The sequence below is a fragment of the Corvus hawaiiensis genome, chromosome 25, assembly GCF_020740725.1.
Source record: "Corvus hawaiiensis isolate bCorHaw1 chromosome 25, bCorHaw1.pri.cur, whole genome shotgun sequence".
NCBI classification, from domain to species: domain Eukaryota; kingdom Metazoa; phylum Chordata; class Aves; order Passeriformes; family Corvidae; genus Corvus; species Corvus hawaiiensis.
Window position 1 is genome coordinate 5,465,023 of NC_063237.1, and position 24,988 is coordinate 5,490,010.

Genomic DNA, 24,988 nt, shown 5'->3' on the forward strand with positions numbered 1-24,988 from the left:
TCACCAGCTCTTTTTGATACAAATAGATCATTTGGTGCAAATGCTGAAGCCTGGTCATTTTTCGTGTGCTAAAGGTCAGTGCTTTTCCCTTCTGCTGCTGACCCTGCTCTCATGGAGGTGAGGATGAGATTTTGATCAGCCTATTCAGTGACATGAAAGGTCTCACTCACCCTTTCCAGCAGATAAAAAGTCCATATTTAATCCAGCATCCAGCTTTTCCCAGCTCTGAGGTGGATCTGCAGCTCCTCACCCGCTGCTGCTGCCCTGGTGACATTTTCCAGTGGTTCTGGCAGAAAAGGAAAGCTGCTGTTTGCCACACCAGCCCAGGGTTTAGCCCACAGCCCCTCAGAGGTAAAATCCAGTGCCAGACTAGCAGGGTTTTGTCTTTTTTTTAAATAAAATATGCTTTAAAAATAGTTTGACACCTTCAAATGATATCTCCCCTTCTCCCCTGATTAATCTCAGCGTTGGCCCAAGTGATAAATTCATGAGGTCACAGCAAGCTCATAAAGAGCTGTAACTTTGCAGCAGTTAAAGGTGTGATCACCCCTGCACAGGCACACCCCACCAAGTGTCATTTTAGTAGTGCTGGCAGCTGCTTCAGCCCCTGAGTGATATTTAGGGGCACTGGAGGGCTGAACTTCTGCCCCAGAGCTCACCCAGTGCCAGCTACCCCTGCCTGCTGCCTCAGGAGCGGGCACACCTCGAGCCACATGTCAAGGCCCCTTATCAGCAACATGAAAGAGCCAGGAGAAGATAAGGCTGAGGCAAGAAATTTGAGGCTTCTATAAAAAATGGGGTGCCCACATCCTCCCCAAGGTTGGCCTGAGCTTAGCAGAGCCAAGGAGATGCTCTCAGGGAGCCAAGGGCACCGTGAAATGGTGAATAAGGGTTGGAGAACACCCTTATTAACACATCTTACAGGAGTAGCCTAAGTGTGCACAGCAGGGAAGGGAAGTGTTGGAGTCTAACAAGATATCTCTGACCTCCAGATGAGGTGGATGTGTAATTCTGATCGATTATTGGCAGATTGAACAGTTATCAATGTATTGTGGTGTGGATCCTCCCCAGGACTGCTCTGTGCAAGAGCTGTGGTTGTGCCCATCCCTGATGCCATGGCTGCTGCTTGGGCACAGCCACTGAGCAATGTGAGCACTAAAACCACCCTACATCTCCCATCCTTATCCTTGGATGATGCCCGGATCCAGGCAAAAAAAAATCTCCTCAGTGGAGGAGACAAGGATATTTCCAGCTAAATGTTCCTACACACCAAGATCTCCAGGCTCCATCAGCTTCCATCCCTTAAGCAGCACTGTCCCCCATCCCTTGCAGCCTCTTCCTCTTTCCCTGCTGCTCCTTCTCCAGTGGTTTTGCAATCCTCCTGTGCCAGACTGGAAACATGTTTGAGATGCTGTCCCCACCCCCCTGTCAACAGCCCCAGGGGACACACTCAGGGCAAGTAAAAGCTTGCTGGCTGTTGACACAAAGTCTTGTTGACACAAGAAAGGGAAAAAACACAACAGAGGAGCCATTCAAAGGTTGATTGTGCATTTTCTGGCTGTGAGAAATGTATTATTTCCCTCCTTCATCCCTCCCAAAAATAAAAGAGGAGTTAAAGGAAATACCTAAACCAGAGCTGGCATAGCCCTGCTGAAAGGCTGGCATTTCATCAGTCCCTGCCAGGTGAAGCCCTGACGGCCTTTATAAACACAAACCCGAGGATCATCTCGTGCTCACAAAGCCATGAATAACTCCAGAAGTCACCCACAGTTACAGAGAAAAGAGAAGGTTCTTATTTTCAGCTTTTCTACCCGAGAATTTGATCTAAATGATCTAAAAGTTTTGCTTGCCAACCGACTGACAGCTTTTCTACAGTGCCACTTCAGAATGTTTGTTTGGTGATAACGAGCCTTTGTTATGAGCAACTTATCCAAAGCCACAGGTAGGAAGAGATAAACTGTGCAAATAAAGGGATATCACACGCTGCCAGCAATGCTGAGCTTAGAGAAGTTACATTTCCCCTGAAATAGCAATAAAAAAATGAGGGGTGAACTATGAACTGCTTAAATCAGTGAAACTCACCCCAGTAGAGAAGACACTCAGGACAGGTTTGAGACTTAAATTGATTTTCTTCACAGCTAGGCCAGGAATTAGGAAAGGGAAAGGTGTTTTACACACAGGGGGAAGCAGCAGCTTCCAACAGTCTGGTGGCTCCAGTCCAAAGCCAGCAGGAGCAGCTTGTGGATTGTGGCTGCTTTCAGAGCAGGCCTCTGGTGGCTGAGCTCTGGGAAGCTGAGCACAGAGAGAAGGAATCCTGGGGCTGTCATGGGTTCTTCCCACTCAAACCTCATCCATCAGCTCCCAGCAGCACCAGCTGCCAGGGTGATGCTTTAATGGAGCCACATTCCTCCCAAAAGGATGTTTTTCCAGATACTCTGGAGACGGTGATGATTCCAGACTCCCAGTGACACTGCTTTGTATGAAACACCCAACAGATGACATAATAAAGAGAAAAGCCACTCTGGGAGAGAAAGCTCCTGTATTTTTTTCACTCGCTGCCAAAGGACTTCAGTCACCTCAGAGACATTTCTAGATGGCAAAAAGCTTTTTACATTTTCCCTGCTGCACCACGTGCTGCTCACAGTTTGACAGTTCTGCTGCTGGCATGTTCCAGAAATTAATATTTTATCCATCATTTTGTCTTGCCACACGGTACTAACTCCCTGATACAGTTCTCTCTCCATTCAGGCCTTGCTATAACATCCTTCCAAGTGAGACAGCACAGGCTTTTGCTGGCCTGTGCTCAGATACATGAAAATTTATGCAAACACATGCAAATACACGTCTGCTTCTCTGTCAGTGGTGTTGGCAGGATTGTAGACACGGTGTAGTGAGAGGCAATGGCCCAACAGCAGAGAGAGGAGGGCTGGAAAACCGAGACCTCTGCATTTCTTAAGAGCTTTTGTTCATGTCAGTTGTTTAAACACCCCAGGCCTTCGAGTGCCTCAGGAAATCCCACACCACTGAGGCAGCTGGTGAGTGCTCAAAGAAGTGGCTGCAGTGATTTAAGAGCTCTCCCTTCATCTCTCTGCTCATCCTGCTAGAGAACAGCACCTGTGCAACACTGAGAAACCAGCAAAACACAGCTCAGAGTGAGCCCTGAGCGTGGGACAGCCTCTCAAAACACGGCCTCGCCTCCCTTCAGACACCGACCTTCAGTCCCCTGCCCTGGCAGAGACACTGATTGCACAGCAATTCACAAATCATTTCACAGAAACGCTAGAAAGAATCTGTTAAACCCCTCTCAGATGGGAATGGGAGTAGGGGAGCCCTCACTCCTTGCACCCTGACCCTGCTGTGCGCAGACCCACAGAGTTTTTCTGCCCTAAAAGCTGTTGGAGACCCAGAGGAATTCTCTGTCTCCCACACAGGTGAGGGTTCAGCTCCCCACCTGAGGGGCTTCCAGAGCTGTTCTGTGCCACCAGAGCTGGAGACTCGGGTTGGATTGGAAGTCTCCCTTCACTGGGAAGCCCTCAGGAGCCACACAAACCTGCCCCGTGTCCTTGTTCTTACAGCACCTGTTTCTTTTCTTGGGCTGGGGTGACAGCCTGGCCATGGAGAGCTGCTCCAGGGCCCTCCCAAAGTGCTGAGAACAGGGAGTTCCAGCTTGCAGGACCCTCCCGTGGGGCTCTTGGGTTTGGATGTCCATTCCCTCAGGTGAAATCCAGCCAGGGATGCCTCCTCAGGCTGACTGGAGCTCTCCATCCAGGCTTTCCCCTCCCCTCAGGATCCTGCATTCCCAGGGGAGCAGGATCAGTGCTAACTGCACATCCCAGAGGCTTCAGCATTTCCAGCAGCCCCTCTGTACAGGGCCCAGCCAGAGGCACAGGTTGGGGGTGTCTCAGAGCAGCATTTCTCAACCTTTTATAGCCAAACTGCCCCCTTGTGCTCTGTCACCTCCAAGGGTTTCAGCTGCTACCAAATCAGAGCTTGGCTGTGCTTTGAACTTATTTGGAATGTTCACTTATTTATCTAGCAGCCATTTGCTCTGCTTGCCTCCTTGCTTGCAAGCAATTAGCATTCTTTGTTAACAAAATTGAGTTTTCAACCATTTGGAAGCTGCTCAAGGCCCACAGGTTGAGAAACACTCTCATCCCACCCTGGTTTAAGCCCGGAGGAGCAGGGATGTGCTGGAGAACCACCCTCACAGTTTTTATAGGAGGCAGAAGCTGGAGTTGGAGGCATTCCATAAATTGCAGTTCACTCAGGATCTGGCATTTCTGCGGCAGGAGATGAATGCAGGTGTGACTTTCCCTTTCTTCAGCAAATGCCTGACCTGCCAAAAAATGTCGAATTTCAGGAATTACCATCTGAGCCATCCAAAACACTCACACACACAATTATTTACATGTACATGTGCAACTAAATAAACATCCACATATATCAGGAATATTTTTATACCTGCAAGCAGGAAACCCACGCACCCCTGGGTGTGCAGGTGTGTTAGGGGAGAGCAGCAGGGTGGATCCCATACCTGATCCCCAGCTTTTCCAGGAGGGGCCATGTGGATTGGCTGGTCGTTGTCCAAATTCCGGATGCTCGGGTCTGCCCCGTGGTCCAGGAGCAGCTGGATGATTTCCTTCTGGTTCTTGTCACCAGGCAAAGCAGCTGCCATGTGCAGGGCTGTGTTGCCATGGGCCTAAAGCAGGGGGAGGAGAAGGAAAAGGAGTAAAAAACCCAGATAAACTCCCTCATGAGCTGTGCTATCTCCTCAGAATCATCCTAGAAAAGGAGATGTGAAATGAGAGAAGAATCCTCATGGGATTTGTCCTCAGGAGGTGAGGGAGGATCTCTGCTCTGTTTCTCCCACACAGGAGGTTTGTGGATCTAGATTGTATTTCTTTGTTAGAGCACCACAAGTTGGGGGCTTTGATGCTTTGGGTGTAGGTGATAAATAGCCCTGGAAGCAGGAACATTCCCTGGTTGCAGGAATTGCCCCTAAATCATACCCTCATGTACGATTGCTCTGAAATGCCCCCCTAAAACTGCTCTGAAATCACCCCCTAAATCACACCCTCATGGAAACAGAGACCTGGGGAGTTACTGGAAAAAGAGAAGGATGTAAGAGCCATGGAAACATTCTACTGGGAAACATTAAATCGGATTATAGACACCAAACACATCATGCTCTTGCCCACCACACAAAGCTCCACCCCACCAGCCCCCTTTGTGCTCCACACATCCCCACTGGCCCCTTTTCCAACACTTCCAAGTGCCAGGAAGTTGCAAATTCCCGAGGTTAAGCATGGATTGGCTCCAGTGACAGGATCTGCACGGGAAGGACAGAGCTGGCTGTGAAGCCAGGCATGGATGGAGGGTGCTGCAATTGGGTGCAGAGAAGCTCTGGTGCCACCAGACCGTGTAGAAATCTGTGCCCTGTCTGGTCAGGTATGACTGGTAACGGCTGTAAATGACAAAAACCTGATAAACAAACGCACAAGGCGAGGTATTTTTAGGCTGCAAGAGTCTCATTGAGGCAGCTGCTTGTTTTTTTCTCTCAGAAACAATCACGGGTTTGTTATGACATTGGAATGGTTGGACACAAATTGCAGCCTGTATTAATATTCCAGTTGTTAAAATGACTCCACATGAATTTCAGGTCCTGTTAACCACTGAGACATCAGGGAGAACTGAAGCAGGAAATAAAATAGCAGAATTTCAACAGCTTTTCTCAGACAAGGTATGTTTTACAAGCCCTGAACAAGCAGATCCTTGTCAATTTTATTATCCCAGGAAGCTGAGGGATGGTTACAAGCTCTTTACAGGATTTCTTGTTAAAATGGAAAGATCTGCACTTGAGAGCTTCCAAATTCAGGCATGGGCTAAGAAAATGAGGCAATCTGACAAGGCCTGACCTTGAAGCCTCTGGTTGACTTTAACAGGACTTATTTGAGACAATGTGGGCTCCAGGAATCCTACAGGTGAAGCCTCCAAGGCTCCAATGTTTTTCTCGTTGTGAAAACCCCATGGAAACAGATATGGAGTGAGACAAGCGCAAACAGTGGGTGAGCCAGGGAAACCTAAACATGGCTGTTTCCTTGTCTTCTTCATGCTTGGAAGAGCTAAAAGAGCCAGGCTGGGCATCAGACAGCCCCACCATCATATTTCTCCCTGCCCCAGACAGCTCAGCAACAAGACTGAAGGCTCCAAGTGATCCTATCACAGGAGGAAGCTCTCCCAGGATTGTGATCAAGAGACAACAGAGACTCCTCTGGACAGGCTCTCACCTGCCTGAAGGGTCTTTAAAGATACAGAAGGAATGCAGTGAAAAGCCCTTCACTGTACAGAAAAACACAAGCTCGGTGCCATTACCCACACACACAACCCAAAATATGTTTTCTCCAGTCCAACAGAATTCTGGAGGGGTAAAAAAAGTGAAGCTGCTCTTTGTCTGCCTCAGTGAGCCACGGAGCTGACAGAGAAATTCAGTTCCTTCCTGAGGGACACAAACTCTGGGGAGCACAAGTAAGGCTGAGAGACTGCAGCTGCTGAAATGAAAACCAGGGACCCCCAGCCTTGTCCCCATCCTCAAAGGTGAAGGACAGAGGGAGGGAAGCACCCAGAATCACCCCCTTAGCCCTGCTGAGACACGGCAGCCTGTCCAGAGTCAAGGCTCTGGCTGGTGGGACAGTGATGTGTCAGCTGAGGCTCCCAGGAATGCCAGGATTTTTGTTTGGGAGGAAGGGTGAAGCTGATGCCTGTGTGAGATAGCAGCACTGCTCGGGATCTGCTCCGAGGTGAGGTGTGGGCCAGCACCCGGGAGGTGTCCAGCTTGCTTTACCCAACCCAGGGATGGCTATGCCAGAAGACATGCAAACAACATTTAGGGCAGAAAGAACCCCCATAGCCCTTGACAGAAACAGGAACTTTGTCCTTCCTGTGATGGCACATTTAACAGGAGACATGAATCGATACCTGGCTGCCCTTCAGTGCCACCTCTCAGTGTTCTGCTGCTGTCAAACCTTGCATCACTGCAGGGCTGTTTTCTCAATCCTCAGCCCAATGTTCTAAAGTTCATGTTCCTCCTCAAGCAACCACTTCCCACATCCTTCCCCTTTCCCTGGTTATTTCACTATCATTCTGTCAGCTCCTGCTGGGAGAGGGCCTTGCTTTTCATGACAGAGTCCAAGCCAGGTGCTGCTTTCCTGGTGTCTTTGTACTGGAAAATGCAGTTTGGGGTTGAAAAGCAGTTCAGATTCACAGCTGTTGCTCTTTCTCTCTGTAAAAATCCCCTTGTTGTTGACAAAAATTACCTTGTTGTTGACAAAATCCTTGGACTTGAAAGCGTTCAGCTCCAAGAAGTACCTGAGCAGGGAGACGTTCCCATCCTGGACTGTGTAATGAAGAACTGTCTTGTTGCTCTTTACATCCTATTTAAAAACAGAACAAAAAATATAAAAAACCCAAGCCAAATAAGAAATGTTCTAGAGGACAACCTGGAGATATCCCATAAACCCATCAGAGGAAACCCAGGCCAGCTCTGCAGTTGGTGGGGAGCATCTCTTTCCCTCCAGTGACCCTGTGAGTGTCGAGTGTCTGCTTCAGGAGCTCCAAAAGGCAGTACCTAACTCTGCCAGCAGTCCCTGGGGAAGGGGAACAGGCTTGGCCCTTGTGCCAGCAGCTCATTCCTTCTCCAGTTCTATGTTTTGAGCATCGAATGGGGGAGAATTCCTGGAGAAACCCGGAGATAACCGAGCTGATCCTCACCCGGCTGTAGATGGAGGCTCCGGTCTGCACCAGGAGGTGGATGCAGGATTCCAGCTCCCTGCTCTGGTGCTGGAGCTCCCTGTGCTGCTCCTCTGTCAGTGCCTGGCTGCCCTGATCCCTCAGCAGGGTGTTGTGGGCCAGGACAGCACAGTGGAGAGGGGTATGGCCTGGAAAATAGATATGGATGGAGGTGAGAAAAACACTGATGTGCAGAGAGGAGGCAGGGCTGGCACAGAGAGCATTTGTTCAGTCATTTATTCAATCATTTATTCAATCTGTGCAGGCATTGTTGGGGCACAAGCCCTTCTCTGGTTTCTTCTCTGGCTCTAGGGACATTTTTTGGGGCATTCCAGCATGTTCTCAGTTCCAATTCTGCACTGAATCCCCCCTGAGCCATCAGCACCTTTGAATTTTGTGGTATTTGAGTGCACAGACACGACTCTCTCTCCCCCAGGCATTTCCTGAGCCTGCTCTGGCCTCCCAGCACACCCCAAAAACCAACGAGCATCAGCCAGTGAAATATCCAACACAGGTTCTCACACCACTTGTGCAAAGCTTTTTACCTTCAAAATCCTTCATTTCCAAATCCAGAGGGAATCCCAGTGACAGGATAACCTGGAGGCAGCAGAGAATTGCAGGATTTTAGCTCAGCAGAACTGTGCAAGCCAAAATGAGCCAAAATGAACAAAATCCAAAATCAAACATCAGATAATGATAATTTAAGTACAAAGTAACCCCTATTTGCCAGTAGATTTCAGTGCTGTGAGTGTTCCCTGGTTTCCTAACTCCCACCTAAGTATCCTTTCAGATTCCCAGTTCAGAACAGTAAAATTCAGTCACTGCCCCAGCTCAGGAGAGCCAGACTCCTTCACTTTTACCCTGGATTAGGCAAAGACACCAGTAACACCAGTACGTGTTTGTTCTGAGTGATCCTTGACAAGGACAAATGAAAATCCCTCCTTGACAGGTATAGCCAAACTTTATGACCTAAAAGTTTGCCAACACTGACAATTCTCAGGCTGGATTTATTTACTTTTTGTTTTCAGTGTGCAGCAGTGTGTGAAGTTAAACCCTCAGCTTGTGGCAACGAGGATAAAGAAACACCAGGAATTGTGATCTGGAGATGAGAATTTCTTGGATTTAGCAGAGAATCAACATTTTAGAACTCTTTAATATGAGAAAATTACGGATTTAACATGATGGAGCTAAGTAGCTCCTTGTCTATATTATTACAGATAATTTATTTATTTATTTTGATTGACTAAAGCAAGTTGTTCACATTAATGGCTGAGAATTTCTGCAGTGACTCATCTGTGTCAAGCTAGACAAGGCTCAGGACAGAATCCTCTTGCTGAAAGATCACCCAGAACTGTTAGGGCTTGACTTATCTTCTTATAACAATAATAAAATATGTACAGATCAAATATTGACAGCTAGCTCTTAGGTGCTTGATTATTAGAGATTAGATAGTTAATCCATTAGAAAAAAAAAACCCAATAAAATAAACAAATAAACCATAAAGCCTTTCATGGCTCTGACCCCACTGAGGAGCAAGTCTGCGCCCGTTTTCCCTTTTTATGTCAAGGCAAAAAAAAAAAAGAAACCCACAAAAGAAAAACCAAACAAAGGAGCCCTGCAATCCAAACCACCACAAGGCACTCTGCGAGGCTTTGTTGGCATCATCTGGATTAAAACCTTTTTTCCTACTTAAGGAAGCACCTGTTTTCCAAAGAACTGGCCGTGTTACACATTAACTGCCTGCTAAGGGCTCAGCCTGGGGCACGTGCAGGCACAGCTAACGAATGCTGGACGTGGTGCCAGCACCACAGGCACCCCCTGGCACCTCACCCCTGTCCCCTGGCACCTCACCCCTGTCCCCTGCCCTCAGGGAACTCAGCAGCACCCACCAAACTCTGCCTGTGCTCAGCGCTGCCACAACTCAAGGCAGGCTTTTTTTTATTAATTCCATTTTCTGGCCAATGGTGAAGCGTTTAGGACGCACAGTGTGATAATCCCTGCTGTGGAATCCCTTCCCAAAATTCCCACAGGGCCTTTTTCAAAGTGCTGTTTCGCTGTCCATGGCTGGCACAGAGCTTAGGTGCAGTTCCTGTCTGCAGAGAAATCCATGAAGCCATAGGGAAGCAAAGATCTGTGCATATAAGTCAGGTTTTGAAGGAAAATCTGAAAATGTGCCTCATTTTGAAGGCTGTGCCTGTGCCATCCCTGTCTGCAGGGTTACATCTCATTTCTCCTCAGCTGGTTGGAGCCTGGACACAATTTTTGCTCCTGTCTGGATGACAGTGACCTCAGGGAGGGGGTTTCACCCTGGTTTTAGAGCTCCCTCTCCTCACACCTCATGGCTGGGTATCCCCCTCCAGTGCTCTACCACACTGGGGGCTGCCACCAGCAGATTTAGAGCTGTGATCTGCAGAAATCATTTCTTTTGCCCCACAGAGCCACTAAAGAATTTTCCTCTGTAACAGCAGGCTGCAAGTACAGTCCTAAAACAGGAATAAACCCACCCTGGGAAGTCAACTCCTGGCACAAGGAGCCTTTGCTCAGTCTCCATTGCTCGCTGACACCTTGCCTTTATTTAAAAACACCAGTATCAACACTTTCTTGTGGTTTTATACTGCCAGCAATTAAAGCCATAAAACTTCTCCTACCTGGAGGACTTGAGCATAGCCGTATGTCGCAGCAAGGTGCAAAGCTGACTGCCCTTTGTTGTCCACGGCATTGATGTCTGCTCCTGCCTGGATCAGGTCGTGGACGATGGCTGCCTGCCTGGCAGTGACAGCCACCAGCAGAGGAGTCTGCAACAGCAGCACAGACACCTGTGAGAGCCAGCTCAGACAAATGGGAGAGTCTGGCAGCAGCTGCTGGCATCAAACAGGGAGCGGGGAAAGGGAATGGCTTTGTGTGAATCAGAGTGGTGTCTGAAATCCCACGGATTGTGGTGCCCGCAGTGAGCACAGCTCACAGGATGGTTTGGAATCCCACATGGCACCATGAGATGGGGATGTTTCCCAGCTCTTGCTGGACTCCCTCTAGTGTTCTTCAGCCCTTAATTTGGATGGCAACCCAAACGCAGCGTTTTTGAAACCCCCATTGCATCAGGTACAGAACAAGTCAGTTGGCCATAAAACATTCAGCCTAGGAGACTGATGCCAGCACACAAATATTTTGCTGGACCAGTGTTTTCTTACATCACTCCACGAATCATGGGCTGAAAAAAGAATAGGCTCATTCTCATCCCACCTAATTTTATGATCACGCCACTTAATTTTATGATGCTGCCAGAGGCACCTCAGCGAGGCCTACCAGTGCCAAGCCTTCCTTGCAGGAACAGAGGGGCAGAGCTGGATTTTTTAGGGTATCTTGCTCTCAATCGTGTCAAGCCAGTTCCCATCCCCAACCCTGCAGTCTACAGGAGAAAGTGGCCCCTTTTTTACCTTTCCTCTGTGTTCCTTGGCATCGAGTTTCCTCAGGGGTTTCATGCGCTCTGCAGCTGCCAGCGTGTGGGCCCGCAGGCCTTTAGCTGCATAAATGTGCAGAATTCTAAGACAGTAAATAGAGACACCGATCACTGCTGGGCCACCAAGCACCCTGGGAGCAAACAGTTTTACAGGGTAGCACTGCCACTTTGGGGGTTTTACACCCAGAGTTCCACAGATCCACGCCATGAGCCCCAAAAGCTCCCATTCCCATGGGAAGGGCTTCCTACCTCGAGCAGCTGCAGTGTCCAAGAGCCCTCAGCACTCCTGAGCTTTGCCATGCTGCCTCCTTCCCACTCCAGCACCTTCTTTCAGCTGAGATTCCACACTGGGAGGTGTCAAAGTCCTCCACAATTCCCAGTTTGGGGAATTGGATGTATATATCACTTTTTGGGGTGATGCAGCCCTGGGTGTGTTGGTGAAACCTCACCATCGCTAATTGATATTATTTGTAATCAACCTGTTAAATCTAATCTTTATCACAGCTCCCGGAGAGAGGGACCCAGTCCTTACACTTTGCACAAGACAAAGAGTTGTCACAGCCCATGGGAGTGGCTGGTGGCCCTTAATGTTGGGGAAAACACTTCTCTGCTTCACTGTGGTCATCTGGCTCTGGCTGGAGCCACTTCCATTCCCCCAGGTCCTACTTGCCAGGAAAGTCCAACCCCCTAGAACAGGAGACCACCCCATACACAGTCACAGCAGCCCCTGGCTTCATTCTGCTCCAGACAGCAATATTTGATGCTTTTCAAGCAGAAGGTGGCAGGCAGTTGTTTCTCTCCTCGGGTAATTTTGTAGCCCAGAGCCACCCCTCGCACTTTCAGGAAGTGGAAATACAATTTTCTGGCTAATCTGATTTTCAGTCAAGCTCAGCATTAGCTGTGGCTGCACACCCACACATCCCCAAGGGTGCCAGGAGAGGATCATAGTGATCGAAGCTGAACTGCAGGAGCAAGGACTGCTGCAGGAAATGCCTCCAGGCCACAGCTGGATCATGGAATTCCTCCTTAGTCTGCTTAATGTGCAAAATTAGCACAAAGACTGACAGCTAATCTCTGGTTCTAGCCTGTACAGATATTGTTGAACTGATTGATTGCTAAACCAATGCTTGTGGATAGGAAATAAAACACTCTAGGCATAGCAAAGTTACTGTAGATCTTTATTGAAAAAAAAAGAAGAATTTGTCTTTTTTTTCTAACCAGAACAACCCAGAAAGAAATGATGAAACACTTTCATCTCTGTTTTATGTTCACACACAGAATTTACATACATTGGAGTGAAAGGAATTGAAAAGCAATCAGAGCAACCACAGGCTTGATTCACAACTGCTTTATCCCAGTTCTACCTAGGGAATATCTCTGTACTTTATAAAACTGGAGGAAGCAGTGGTGAATTAAGCTCCTTTGAATTAATTTCTTTGCTGGGTTTTTCTACAAATATAAGCCACTAATTTCAATGCAAACCTGAACTACTGCTATTTTCCAACAACTTTATGATCACTTACATGATCTAATGCTCGTGTCTTCCACATTTGTCAATACTCAATAAAAAAAATACTCTTGGAAAGTCTTTAAGACTTTCAACCTGAGTTTTCAAACCTCACCCAGGCATGAACTATAAAGGCCACTTGAAATAGTGCCTGGGTGGCAACTGGACTCCAGGTAATAAAGAGTACAATAAATTATTTTGCAGTTAGTCTTGCAAATAATAAAATCATCTAAAAATCCTGGGCTTTAGAAAGCAGAAAAACCCAGAGAAATTGTGTTCACCAGCCAAGAGCCTCTTGTTTGTCAAGAAACCAGTAAACAGAGTTTGAAGGGGATGTATCTCCTGAAATACATTTGCCTGTGGCATGGCACTCCTGAGCATCAACCAAAATATTTACAGTTGCATCGGAGGGAAAAGTGAAGCTACTCGTTCTCCAGGAGAGGAAATCAGAAAGCCATAAAGGAATTGTGTGCACCTCTGGGCCTGGGGAGCTTTCCAAGGAGAGGTCACTAAAGTGCCCTGGCTCGGCACATCACCAGCTTCACACTCAAAGGCTACAGAAAAGCGAAAATGTTGCCAAATAACAGTAATGCCATGGATTCCTTGTTGGGCTGCAGTCCAGATTCTGGAAAATACCTGTCTTCTCAATGATCTCCTGATACAGGGCCATGAATTGCAATCCTGACTCAGACAAAACTCCCAGGGACTTCAGTGGGACAGGATCTGTCCATTGGCAGAACAGGCAGCGTTACCAGCCAGCCACTAAATCAGCCCCACACCTCAGATTTGGGTATTTCAGAGTCCAAACCCACCCTGCAGCTAAAAGAACACAACCCCAACCCACTGCTCCACACCTGCAGGGCTGGGTTCCAGGGACAGACAAGGTGAGACCTTCCAGTTACACCTTGGTGTGAATTCCTGCCCTGCAAACAGGGATCTCTCACTGCTCTGGCACTTAGTTCAGCTTTATTTTCAGACTACTACACCTAACTGCACCAGCAGAACAAAGCTACACTTCACATTTTCCTGATTTCCAAAGGAGCAGTTCAATTTAGGAGAGAAAAATGTCAATTTAGGCCCTCCAAACATTTTCTAGTGGCTGAAATCTGGTGGGACTTCCTCCCCACACAGGTCAAAGACACACAAACAAGGCATTTACACAAAAGCAGCCCTATTGAACCGGGTTTGCCAAAATTTAGAGGCAATTGTACCCTCACCAAATGCTACAGCTGGCCTTGGCTACACTGGATTCTGTCAATTTGAGGCCATGAGGGTGAAAGTCACCTCGTGCTGGTGCTGAGCACAAGTGTGCAGCATCCAAAGCCTGCCTGGGAGAGGCAGCAGGAGCTGGAACAGCAGAGCAATCTCGTGCTGGGCGCCAGGACAAAGCAAATTTCACTCAACACACAAATCGCGGTGTGCTAAAATTCCCACCCCACCCCACCTGCTTTCCCTCCCTACTCAAACCCCACTGAGGTGCTGGGTGGAGCATTGAGCAGGTGAGGACCAGGCCCCAGATGTGCAACCTAAAGCCCTTCAACAGAGAGAGCATGGCTTAAAACATACGTATCATTGTCTTCGTCTTCCAGGAGCAGCTTCTCGATGGGCAGGGCGCCGATGGCTCGCCGGGCATCCTCCAGCTCCTGTGGGGCTGGCTCGGGGATGGAGACGGGCACAGGCACGAACTGGGGCCCGGGTAGCGAGGAGGAGGCTGCAGGGTACTGCAGGGTGGAGGCTGGCAGTGCAGAGAGGGGCTGTGCCCACGGGAAGTATGTGAGGGGCGGCTGCTGCTCCGTCACCTCCAGTGGTGGCACCATGGCCGGGGTGGTGCTTCGGGGCTGGGGAAGGGACAGAAATACAACAAAATGAGACAAAAGGCCAGGTGGGGCAGGGGGAGGACACAGCACAGGCTGGGGATGCTCATCCCACTTCTAACATCCCTCATCCTTCTGCTCTGGGTGAAGCTCTGCACTGAGGGTGATGCCTGTCCTGTGTCCAGGTCATGCTTATGGCAGGCTCTCTCCAGCTTTCTGTTCCCATTCCCACCCTCCCTGTGACCCTGTAACACCCTGAGCTGGAAACTGCCCTCTGGACAGTCCCAACTTTGCTGCCATCAAGGCTGAAGCAGCTCCCTGTGGCCTCTGGAACAGCCCAGGCAGAGCCACATCCCAAACCCATCCCACGGCCCTTCCTCAGCAGTGAGGGCCACAAGGACACAGAAATGGCCTTTGGGGGATTTGCTGGGTCTGCCTGAGCAGCCAAACTGAACCAGGGAAACGAAAATCAGCTGCCTAAGATCCACTGGAACAGAACTCTCTGCCCTTCCCCTCTAAAGGGGATCAGATCATCTTGTGTCAGCCAAGCAGATTTTGTCTGGCCTGAAGCCAAGTGTTCTGCTACCTCTGCGTACTGTGACCTTCCTCTTTTATCCTTAAACAGCAACTTTGGAGAAATTTATTGCCAAGTCATCCTCACCTGGATGACATTCCTGCCTCACCTGGTCCATGTGTTTCCCGGAACCCATTTACAATTTTTTTTATTTTAAGCTTGGAAATAAAAGAGTGAAAATCCCTGCTCAGCCTGGAAGAGTGAAGAGAGCTGGGGAAAAGACTGTGAATTTTGCCTGATTCCAGCACAACCACAACTTTTTGCCCTGCTCAAACCATATTATTGTCCAGCCAGAGCTAGGAAAACTACATGGCATGGATGCAAGGACACACAACATTACAGTAATTAAGGAAATTAGACTAACTCCACCCCACAGCTCTTTCTAGAAGGTGGGAATTAACACCATTTCCAGCTTGGTATTTTTGACTTACTGCAAAATTGGTGATGAGAGGCTGAGAAGTGTATGTGAGGACAGAGGAGGGTCCCACCAGGGTGTAGCTGGGACACATGGGCTGGACATACATGTCTGCTGTGTAGGGACAGCTGCCAGCCTCGTGGGACACGTAGTCAGGGTAAGGGCTCCACTGGGCCAGGGGCTGCAGAGAGGTGGGAGAGGGCTGGGAGATCCAGCCAGAGGCCAGAGCTCCTTCATCTGGGCCAGGTAGGGCAGGGGCAGCTGCGTCCATGTCAATGCAAGGCTGGCCTGGAAAACAGGACAGGATTAAAGCCCAGCCCAGCCTTGTCTGGAGAGTCACACAGAGTCAGGGATACGTTACCCATGGGTGAATAGGAAGGGAGTGGCTGATGGGGCAAAACAACCTGGAAGAGAGAAAAAAATAAAAATAGAAATCAGAGGTAAAGCCCATCAGCATTAAATTCAATCCCTTAGAGAAACACCAAGGGACAAAGCATATCAGGCATTATCAGCTGATTATCAATGTCAGGGTCTGAATTCTCCCACCCCACACGAGGGCCAGAAGAACTGAGCCTGGCAGCCAGGACACACCACCCCAAACACTCACAATGTCCCCTCAGCTCAAGGGGACCTTAAAGTGTATTTAAACCTCATGTGGCAAAGGGAATTCTCCTTCAGAGAGGAGCCAGCCAAGCTGCTGCCTCCTGGGAGGGCAAATTGAGGCTGAAACTAAGCAGCAAACAGCCAAGGATGGCTCTGGGCCATCCCTTTTAGACTCCTGAACAAGCTGCCTCACTTCCAAGCCACTTTCTGGCCCAAGGAATCAGATCCTGCCAACTGCAAAGCACTTTCCCCTTTCCATTAAGTGATGGAAGGTGCTCAGCACACTAAAACCACTGCACCTAAAGAGATATTAATGGCATTGCCAGGTAACACCAGGCTGCAGGGCCTTCAGAGTGCTTTAGAGATGCAAAGGTTTCTCTCACTGCCAAAGCATTGCTGGGGCTGGGCAATCACTGAGCTCCCTGAGGGAGAATTTTCCTCCAGTGTTTGGGGATTTTTCTCTTACCGTTGTAGCTGCAGTAGCACTGGAATTATGGACATTCCCCCTTTTCCTCTTCAACAGCTCCTTCACCGGCTCCTTCACACGGACACCTTGGTAGGGGCGAGGCTGTGGCTGCTGGTCTGGGGCAGAAGCTGAGAAAAAAAAATTTTAAAATGCAGGTGACTTTTCTTTTCCTTCCAGGGAGCCCAAATCCCCACAGCAGCCAGGTGGCTGTACCAGTTCTAATTTATTTTATTCCTCCTTCCCTTTGTGTCCCTCAGTGCCACTGACCTGCAGAGAGCAGCTTTACACACTCCCAAAAGGAAAACCTGACTGAAATACCCAACAGGTGACAAACCAGAACTGCTGGCCAGGCAGGGACATAAAAAAGTAGAGATCAGATCTTTAAAAGAAATATATTCACTGTTTAGGCACAAGGTATAAATGCAACCCAAAACAGGGAAGCATCCTCATTTGGAAAACCATTTAAACATCATTAGTTGGACTTAAGTACCTCATTTTGAGCTCAGACAGGTGCTGAAGTTGTGTTTCTGTTCCAAACAGAGGTTGAGAAACAGGTGACAACACATCTCGGATCTTATTCCCAAAAACCTCCCAGCTCACTCCCATAAATTCCGCTCCATTTTGAAGAATTCAGTTTACAGCCAGCTCCAAAGGCCTCTCCCAAGGCCATGTGAGCAGTGGAAGCAGGAGAAGCACATTTCTGCCAGGGCCAGCATTAACAACTCATATTTTACGTGCAGTGTTTGGAGGGAATCGATAGCAGAAGGAAACTGGGGGATATCAAAGCCTGGTGTTTGTAAAGCCACCGATAGCAGCAGTGGCTGCCTGCCCCTTTTTACTGCACTTTGGTGGGTAAATACTCTAATTGATAAGTTTTCCATTTTTAAAGATTGCAACTGGCCTTTGGTTCTGTGAAGTACAGGTGGGTATGCAGCTCCAATCTGAATTTTAAACTGTTATTCCACCCCAGGAGCATTTATTTAGATTTACATTCTACAAGAATGAATCATTTCACCTGGGATCACCTCTCCCAGCTACATTTAATTCTGTGCACACGGAGATGTTTCTGTTGGACCTTCCTGGGAGGAGAAAAATGGAGTTCTAAATACAGAGATTGTAAATCCACCTCAAAAATTACTTAACAGAATAAATGTTTCTGCTCTGTTTTCCTTTTCAAAATACTTTTTTCCCTTCAGCTTGGCTCTTTTATTAACTCTGTCTGACTCTTTACACATAACTTAATTATGAAATCTTGATTGGCCACTTTAAATCCTTTTGGGACCAGACAGAACTACATTTATGCACTGAACTGTTGTCTTTGTTATGCACCTTAAGGAAATAGTTTGCTTTAAAACAGTAGTTGAAGCAAAGATGAATTTCCAGCCTTTGCCTGATCTACCTTTGCTTTCTGTGGGCATCCTTTGTGGCACTTCAAATCAGGTTTCTTGCATTCCTATGAATCCTGTGGCTTTGGAAAGGAAGGTTTTAAAGAGAATAATGGTCACTTTAATTCTCCATACAAGGGCTTTTAATACAACTCACATTTTGCCTTTTAAATTTAGTTGGTATTAATTTATATGAGTGCAAATAATAAAGAGTTCTGGTGTTCTTGGTGCTTCCTGAAGACATCAGCTCCTCAAACCTGAGCTCTGCCAGAGCTGCTTGAGAGGCAGAAATGAACATTTTGGGGAGTATCTCATGCCCAACTCATCAAAGGGCCTCCCTGCAGAATTAGGGTGGGGAAGGATGGTGGTTTCTGGCTCCAGGTTTGGGGGATGGGAAAGAAGAAATTTACTGTAAAAGCTGACAAATATACCTATTCAGAGTTTCCGGTGTAAGCAGAGTAACCAGAAAAAAAAATAAAGAGAAAAAAAAATTTTAAAAACCAAAGTCTGCAGATCATATTTCGGTTCCCCCAAGCTGACCTCCAGAAATAAAAATAATGCAAGCACAGCTGCTTTTCCACTGCTCAGGGGTGTGTGGGGTCTGAGCATCGCAGACAGACCACAGCAAAATGGCTTTGGGGCTTCAGGGTGCAATTCCTCATCGAGCTAAAGATACATGGTCATGTACAAATATCAGCATTTGGAGGAATAATGACAATTAAAATATCCTTGTAAAGGAAGAACCTGGATTTAGCCATCTGCAAGTCCTTATAGAAAGGTTTTAACAACCCCTGAAGCTGCCTCGGACCAAGGTTCCATTGTATTTTCATTTAAGTCATGAGAGCCCAAATTCCATTCAATAAAATCAAAGGAACAGCAGCAGTGTCCTGGCTTCTCCTGCAATTCCAGGACCACAGAACATCCAGGTGCTGTTCCTCAGTACTGTTTTGACTGGCACCTGCTCTGGGAAGCTGGGGCAGCTTGAAACACCTCAAGTCAAGAAAGAAGAGAAGGGATCCAAACCCAACCACTGGGAAGCTTTGCAATGGCTTCTACAATTCATTTGGGCTCATTTCAGCGCTTTGGCCCGGCTGCCTCCCCAGCCCCCCGTGCGTGCTCGGCCCCAATGCTTCCATCAATGTTATCACCTGATGTATTTGCTAAAAGTCCACAAAAACCTTCAAGCCCTGTGAGCAATCTTTAGAACACCAGAGCTGCTGGAAAGGCACCAAGCGCAGCAGTCCTTTGCCTCTAAACATCGAGTGACAACAGCAGGAAGGTACTGGATTCCAGACCACGCTGCAATCAGCCTGGAAGCGTCCAAACTGCACAAAAAAAGGTTCCATGGGATCTGTCACCCTCAAGTGATGCAGATACAGACCCCGATTCTCAATAATATCTGTGAAATATTGATCTGAGTAAAAGGTCAGGCAGAGAAAACCTGTCAAGACATCGCCAAAAAATTAAAACTCTATCCTCCCCTACACATTGATTTAACCATTGGTGAAACTGGAGGGAAGAGAGTGGCAGAACAGCTGCTGGAAGGGTGCAGGCACCGAAGCGTGGCGAGTTTCAGATCACTAAACTTCACCCCAGCGGCGCTGGCCTTCACACACACACGAGCTGCAGCTCGGTTTCAGCCTTCAGCCTTCCAGCCAAGGCAGAGCCATTTCCCAGCAGGCAGATTTCAGTTTGAAATGCCCTGCTAATCCTGCCTAGTCCCTGCCTGCAGCAGCAAGTGTCACTCTGGTCCCTCTTCCAGAAGATTTCTGCGCTCACACGCTGACACGTGATAAGCTTATCAATTGAGCAGTGTTAACACTGCAAATATTTTCCCCTTTTTTCTCCTTTCACCTCCAATGTAATAAAAAATTGAAAAGAAACACAATAGGAAAGTTTCTCTTGTTTGCAGTCACACCAAAAAGCAATCACTGACTGCGAATAACAAGGAAAATGTAGATTTCAATTAGCAAACTCCCGAGTTAATGGCTTGGATATTGGAGACCAAATCACATTTTTATCAGACCCCGTGAACTTTGGCTAATAAAAAGAAGAAAGGGGCTCAGTTTCAGAGACTTGGATGTTTAGAGTAAAATCAAAACCTTTTTACATCCGTGCCCATTGCAAGGGACTCAACATTGGTCACGATCCTGTCCTTATTTCCTGGCTAATTACACAGTTTCCCTCAAAAAAACCAGGGTGATCTTTATCTCTGCTTTGTGGTCAGTCCACAGCAGGAGAACAGAGCACTGAAATGCATTTAACTGCCCAAAATCCCAGATAGTGACATGACAGGGAGTCACTCAGCAGAAATCATCATTTCAACTCCATCCCTATCCCTCAGCAGCCTTCAGGGTGTGTCCCTATTTTAATTAATATTTTAATTGATCCAACCAGCAGTTAAAGGTGAAACATTCTGACATGACCCACCTGCAGCTCCAACCCCTGGAAACAAAAATCCAGTTATTTCTGCCAAGATCCATCTGAATCAGTTGCGGTGGTGGCGTCAGGCTTGGGTGGCTGGTGAGCACCAGGTCCCTGGTACCTGACCTAAATTAATTAACACACACCTGACTGATAATTCTCTGGCTGGTCCTGAGAGTTAATAACCTCATCAATGCCAAATAAATCATGAAACAACTCAGAAAATGTTTATCTGAGTTCCATTTGGCCATTTCTTGCTTCATTATCCATCAACAGCCTTTCCATCCCAAAGGATGCATCCCAGCTTTGCACATCCAGGCTGGGATGGAGCTGGACATGGAGCTTTCTTTGTGCATTTGACACAAACCAAATTTCCCTTTGTTTTCAGGCGTCCACCTGCTGTTGGAAGATTTTCCAGGAATCAAATTAGCCTTGGATTCAGGCAGATCTGTGTGCCCTGTGCTGTCCTTGAGGAATGTTTGTGACAAGTGTGCTTTAAAAAAGGTTCCCTTCACACCTAAAAGGATCGAAAGAGTGGAGAGCACGGTGCAGAGCCTGCATCTGTTCCCACACGAGGAAGGTACTGCAGATCAACAAATGCAGCGTGAACTTTGGAGTTTTCCACTTGGACAGAAACAAAAATCAAGGGGAGACACAAAATGCTGGCTAGTCCCTGCTGCTCTGATTATTCTAATTAAAAAAAATAAGAGCTTCCACGTGCCAAATGAGAGTTGGATGCCTTGGCTATGGTAGTGGTGAGGGCTACTAAAAATTCTCTGTTTCAGAATAAGAGAAGCCCTGGTGTGAAGGGGAAGCTGAGATAGACAGAAAGTGTCTTTAACCATAAGTCTCACCCTCAGGTCCTAATTCCTCCCAGCCCATAATACTCTTTCCATTTTAGTAATGCAAGCTTTCCATTTAATTGCTGCTGTGGTCATTCGGAGAGTTTGACACCTGCTTTGCAAAGCATGGATGGGCTCAACTTTCGTGCTATCCCTCTTTCCTGGTGGGGTTTTACCAAAATTATCACTCACAAGGTGCAGAATGTCACAGTTTCACCTCTCAGTCTCATTAGCTGATACTTTCAGGGAGGGCTCTGTACAGCCCCACATCTGTTGTGGACAGAAAAGCTTTTCCATTCACTTTAAAAGCATTTGGGAAGGGATTTGCAGAGGTGTGAATTCACATCTCTCAGTGGTAAAGGGAATCTGAGCAGCTGAATCTCAGCTGGTGACTGCAACAGGAGCTGAGCACCCAAAAAACCTTGGACACGGGCAAAACCAGCACCTAAACAGGAGATTCTTGCAGAATTAGAATTTTAGAATTAACAAGGCTGGGAAAGACCTTTGAGATCAGCAAGCCCAACCTGCTTCCACGCTTTTCAGAACAGAAACCATTTGTATGAAAGGCACGTTCGGGTTGTTGGCAAAACTTCACTATGGAGGTGACACTAAAAACAAATTCAGAGGAAATTGCTGGTGCTGCCCATGAATTTCCCATCCCTGAGGGGCTGCTGGGCCTGCTCCCATTCAGCAGAATCCTGGGGAGCCCCGACCAGTCACTTCTCCTGTGCCGTGGGAGGGGAGGCTTTCAGGCTGAGCCACCCTCGGGGTTTTGCGAGCGGAAGCCCAGGGCCCCACTCCTGCAGAGGAGTCACTGTGCCGTGACCCTGGGGAACATTCCCAGCCTGCAGGGCCAGCCAGGCGAGACTCCCTGCAGAGCAAGAGCCTCCAACCACGGCAGCAGAGGGCAAAGTGTCCCAGCTTTCCTTGTGCTCCTGCAGAAATGTCCCCTGAAGGAGCAGGAAACCACCCTTGAGAGGTGCCCTGGGAAATGCCCTCAGGTGAGGTCACATCTGCTGCTTGAGGGCGTTCTTGTATCACTTTTGGGTTTTCACAGATTCACAGAGTATTCTGAGCTGGGAGGGACCCACAAGGATGATCCAGCTCTGAAGGGAATGGCCCATACAGGGACTGAACCCAAAGTCTTGGTGTTACCAGCACCAAATGAGTCAAATCTCAGGGTTTCTGTTTGGAAAGTTCCCAGGTCACCTGAGCTGCCTCTGCATCAATTCATGTTCCAGAGCGAGGCCACGGGTCCCATGTGGCCACGGGAACATCCATGGGGTCACAGGTGGCCCGAAGCAGGTGGTGCAGGAAACGTGAGGCCACAGCTGGTCACACTGACAGGAAACAGAGGTGACACCGAATGGGGACCCACAGAGCTGCTGAGAACTCCAGCTCCCAGTGAAACCTGTGGGATCTGGCACCTGGGTACCTGCTCTGACCCCAGGGGTCACACAGGGGGTCTCCAGGACACCCCTCCTGCCTGCCTGCAAAGCCAACACACTGCAGTGGCTCGGGAAAGAACAGCATTAATAAGATTTCCAACAGTTCCACGCTGGAAAAAGGAACTCTGACATTGCTGCAAGTGGAGGGAGACTCAAGGATTACAAGCTCAGGGGACACTGGCCAGGAGTTGTCTACAAGTTATCATTAGGGAACACCAGACATAATTTGACTTGTAATTCCTGCTTCCCTTTGAGCACTGCAAGTGTCAAAGAAAGAAAGCAAAATAAAAACACCAGTTCAGTTCCCAATTTCCTCCTACCTAAAGCATTGTTGTTGGCATTGCTGTGTCACTGCAGGAATAAAAAAACAACCCAAAGAAACCATTCATGGACTTCTGAGATGGAAGATTAGAATCAGGATTTGGATATGATCATCTTGCAGGGTTTTCCATGTCTTCTCCCTACTGATCCTGAAAACTGCACAGGATGAAGGGGGAAATAGAAATAAAACTTCCCAAATGCACATTTGAGCTTCCAAAATGTTCAGCTGAAAAGAAAGAAAGCAGGGAAAAAAAAAACAGAGGAAACATTTCAAAGCTCACAAAGGCACATGGTTGGTTTACCACACGTAGTGAAACAACCTGCAGGCTGTGATAAAAAGATGAATAATGTCAGATAAGTCACTGGCAAGGGCTTAAGAAATTAATTTTTCCACTCAGGTGTGTTGTAGCATTCTATGTTAATGGAAAAGCACGGTGAGAGGCAAAGGGTGGCAGCACAGCTGCCAAAATGAGCATCACCTACTGATGACAAATGAGATATGATGGTGATAAGAGAATGAAAACCTTGCAAGAAGCAAACACCTACCTGGAGTATGATCAGTAAACTACTCGAGCAAAGGTGGGCCCAGAGGAGTGAAATTATCTTGAAAACAAGAAAACTGATTTCCTGTAAAGTCATAACTGTATTGCCCTCAACCGCTTTGTTCCTTATCTTTTTTATTAGCTGAAAGAAGTGCATATCAAAAAAAAAAGGCACAGAAATAAGATTTCTCACAGGTTTCACTTTTCAAAAGGAAAATTTTCTGCTATGTAACCACCGTAACCTTTGATATAATACCTGCATCCTGTTGTTGTTTTTATGAATCATAGTCTTCCACTTGATTCATAGTGATGAAAGCCAACAAAGCAGCCCTGAGCTCATATCCCTGCTGGAAAATGAGCATCACACCTCAGCATCTGCCTCTCTTGAGCCATTCATGAGCATCACGTCCCCTGCCACTCTCTGCTGACTGATCCATCACAGCCCTCCGCTGTCACCAGAGGTAGGAAAAGCAAATCAGAGCTCACTTACATTTTTGCCAGTGCATGTTCTGTGGTGGGATGGAGCCTTTTTTCCCCTCTTGGCTGAAGGTGACTCGGCTGTGTGTGTGTGACTCCCGGGTGGGGATGTGACAAGTGAGGGTCAGGATGTTTCTTTCGGCTTTTTAAAAGCGCCGTGTTCCCGCTGAGCCCGGTGACATCATCACATCCTCCAACCACAACCACTTCTACATTTTCCCTTTGCTCTCTGCTCTCCTTCTTCTTCTCCTTCACCGTGCTCAGCAGCTCCTCCGAGGGCAGCGAGCCCTGGGAGATGTTCTGCATAAAAAATGTGTCACCAAGATGGCTTTGAACAGTCGAAGGTGGGACCTGCCCCTCGTGGGATTTTCACCACAGATTTGCAAAATCGGGTCAGAAGGTTGGACAGCAGCAAAGGGTCTTTGAGGAGGATTTTGACCTCTTGTGGCACTAAGGGTGATTTTTTTCTCACATTCTGCTGCTCTGGATGGCACAGCTCTTGTCTCCACACAGCCAAACCAGCCCCCAGGCCATGCCTGCCTGGCCCTTTAAATGTGCAACCCTTCTAAACCCAACATTTGAGTGTTTGCTCCTGCCTTATGAGAATCTCAACTCCCCGGGGCCACTAAATTTGAACTTGTGAGGAAACACCTGTAAACACTTCAAGCCTCATTAAGCCAGGGCGTCCTTCATTTGAAAAAGAAACCCCTTTTTTTTTCTGTTTTGTTTTTATCAAAATACAACACTTCCTACCCAAGGACAAGCAGCCAAAATAGCTGCAAAGCTGAAGGAAGGCCATGGGAGCCTGGAGAGGCTCTTGGCAATAACGACAGCACCAGTACCATCCACACCATGAACACAACCCTCTTCCCTCTAAAAATCAGACCCCTGGGATCAATTTTCACAATTAACACCGACTTAGGAGCTT

The 24,988-nt window shown here is 47.8% G+C and overlaps 1 protein-coding gene across 3 annotated transcripts; it reads right to left on the reverse strand.

Moving 5' to 3' along the window:
- Positions 1-16: 16 nt before the first annotated feature.
- POU2AF1 (POU class 2 homeobox associating factor 1) lies at positions 17-24,553 on the reverse strand. Of its 3 annotated transcripts, XR_007208260.1 has the most exons (13): positions 24,074-24,553; positions 16,622-16,749; positions 15,914-15,956; positions 15,569-15,840; positions 14,316-14,587; positions 11,220-11,325; positions 10,434-10,580; positions 8,331-8,382; positions 7,768-7,934; positions 7,314-7,430; positions 4,535-4,699; positions 4,209-4,336; positions 17-286 (listed from the first exon to the last, which is right to left on the reverse strand). XR_007208260.1 is itself a non-coding variant. In XM_048329043.1 (12 exons), the coding sequence occupies exons 1-12, from the start codon at positions 24,087-24,089 to the stop codon at positions 4,265-4,267; spliced, it is 1,557 nt and encodes a 518-aa protein (XP_048185000.1). In that variant the 5' UTR covers positions 24,090-24,553; the 3' UTR covers positions 1,551-4,264. The 3 variants fall into 3 exon arrangements, 2 of the variants coding, with proteins under 2 accessions (XP_048185000.1, XP_048185001.1); XM_048329043.1 differs by lacking the exon at positions 17-286 and having other exon boundaries at positions 1,551-4,336; XM_048329044.1 differs by lacking the exons at positions 17-286; positions 4,209-4,336; positions 4,535-4,699; ... (3 more) ...; positions 10,434-10,580; positions 11,220-11,325 and having other exon boundaries at positions 12,400-14,587; positions 24,074-24,456.
- Between the last annotated feature and the right edge of the window lie 435 nt (positions 24,554-24,988).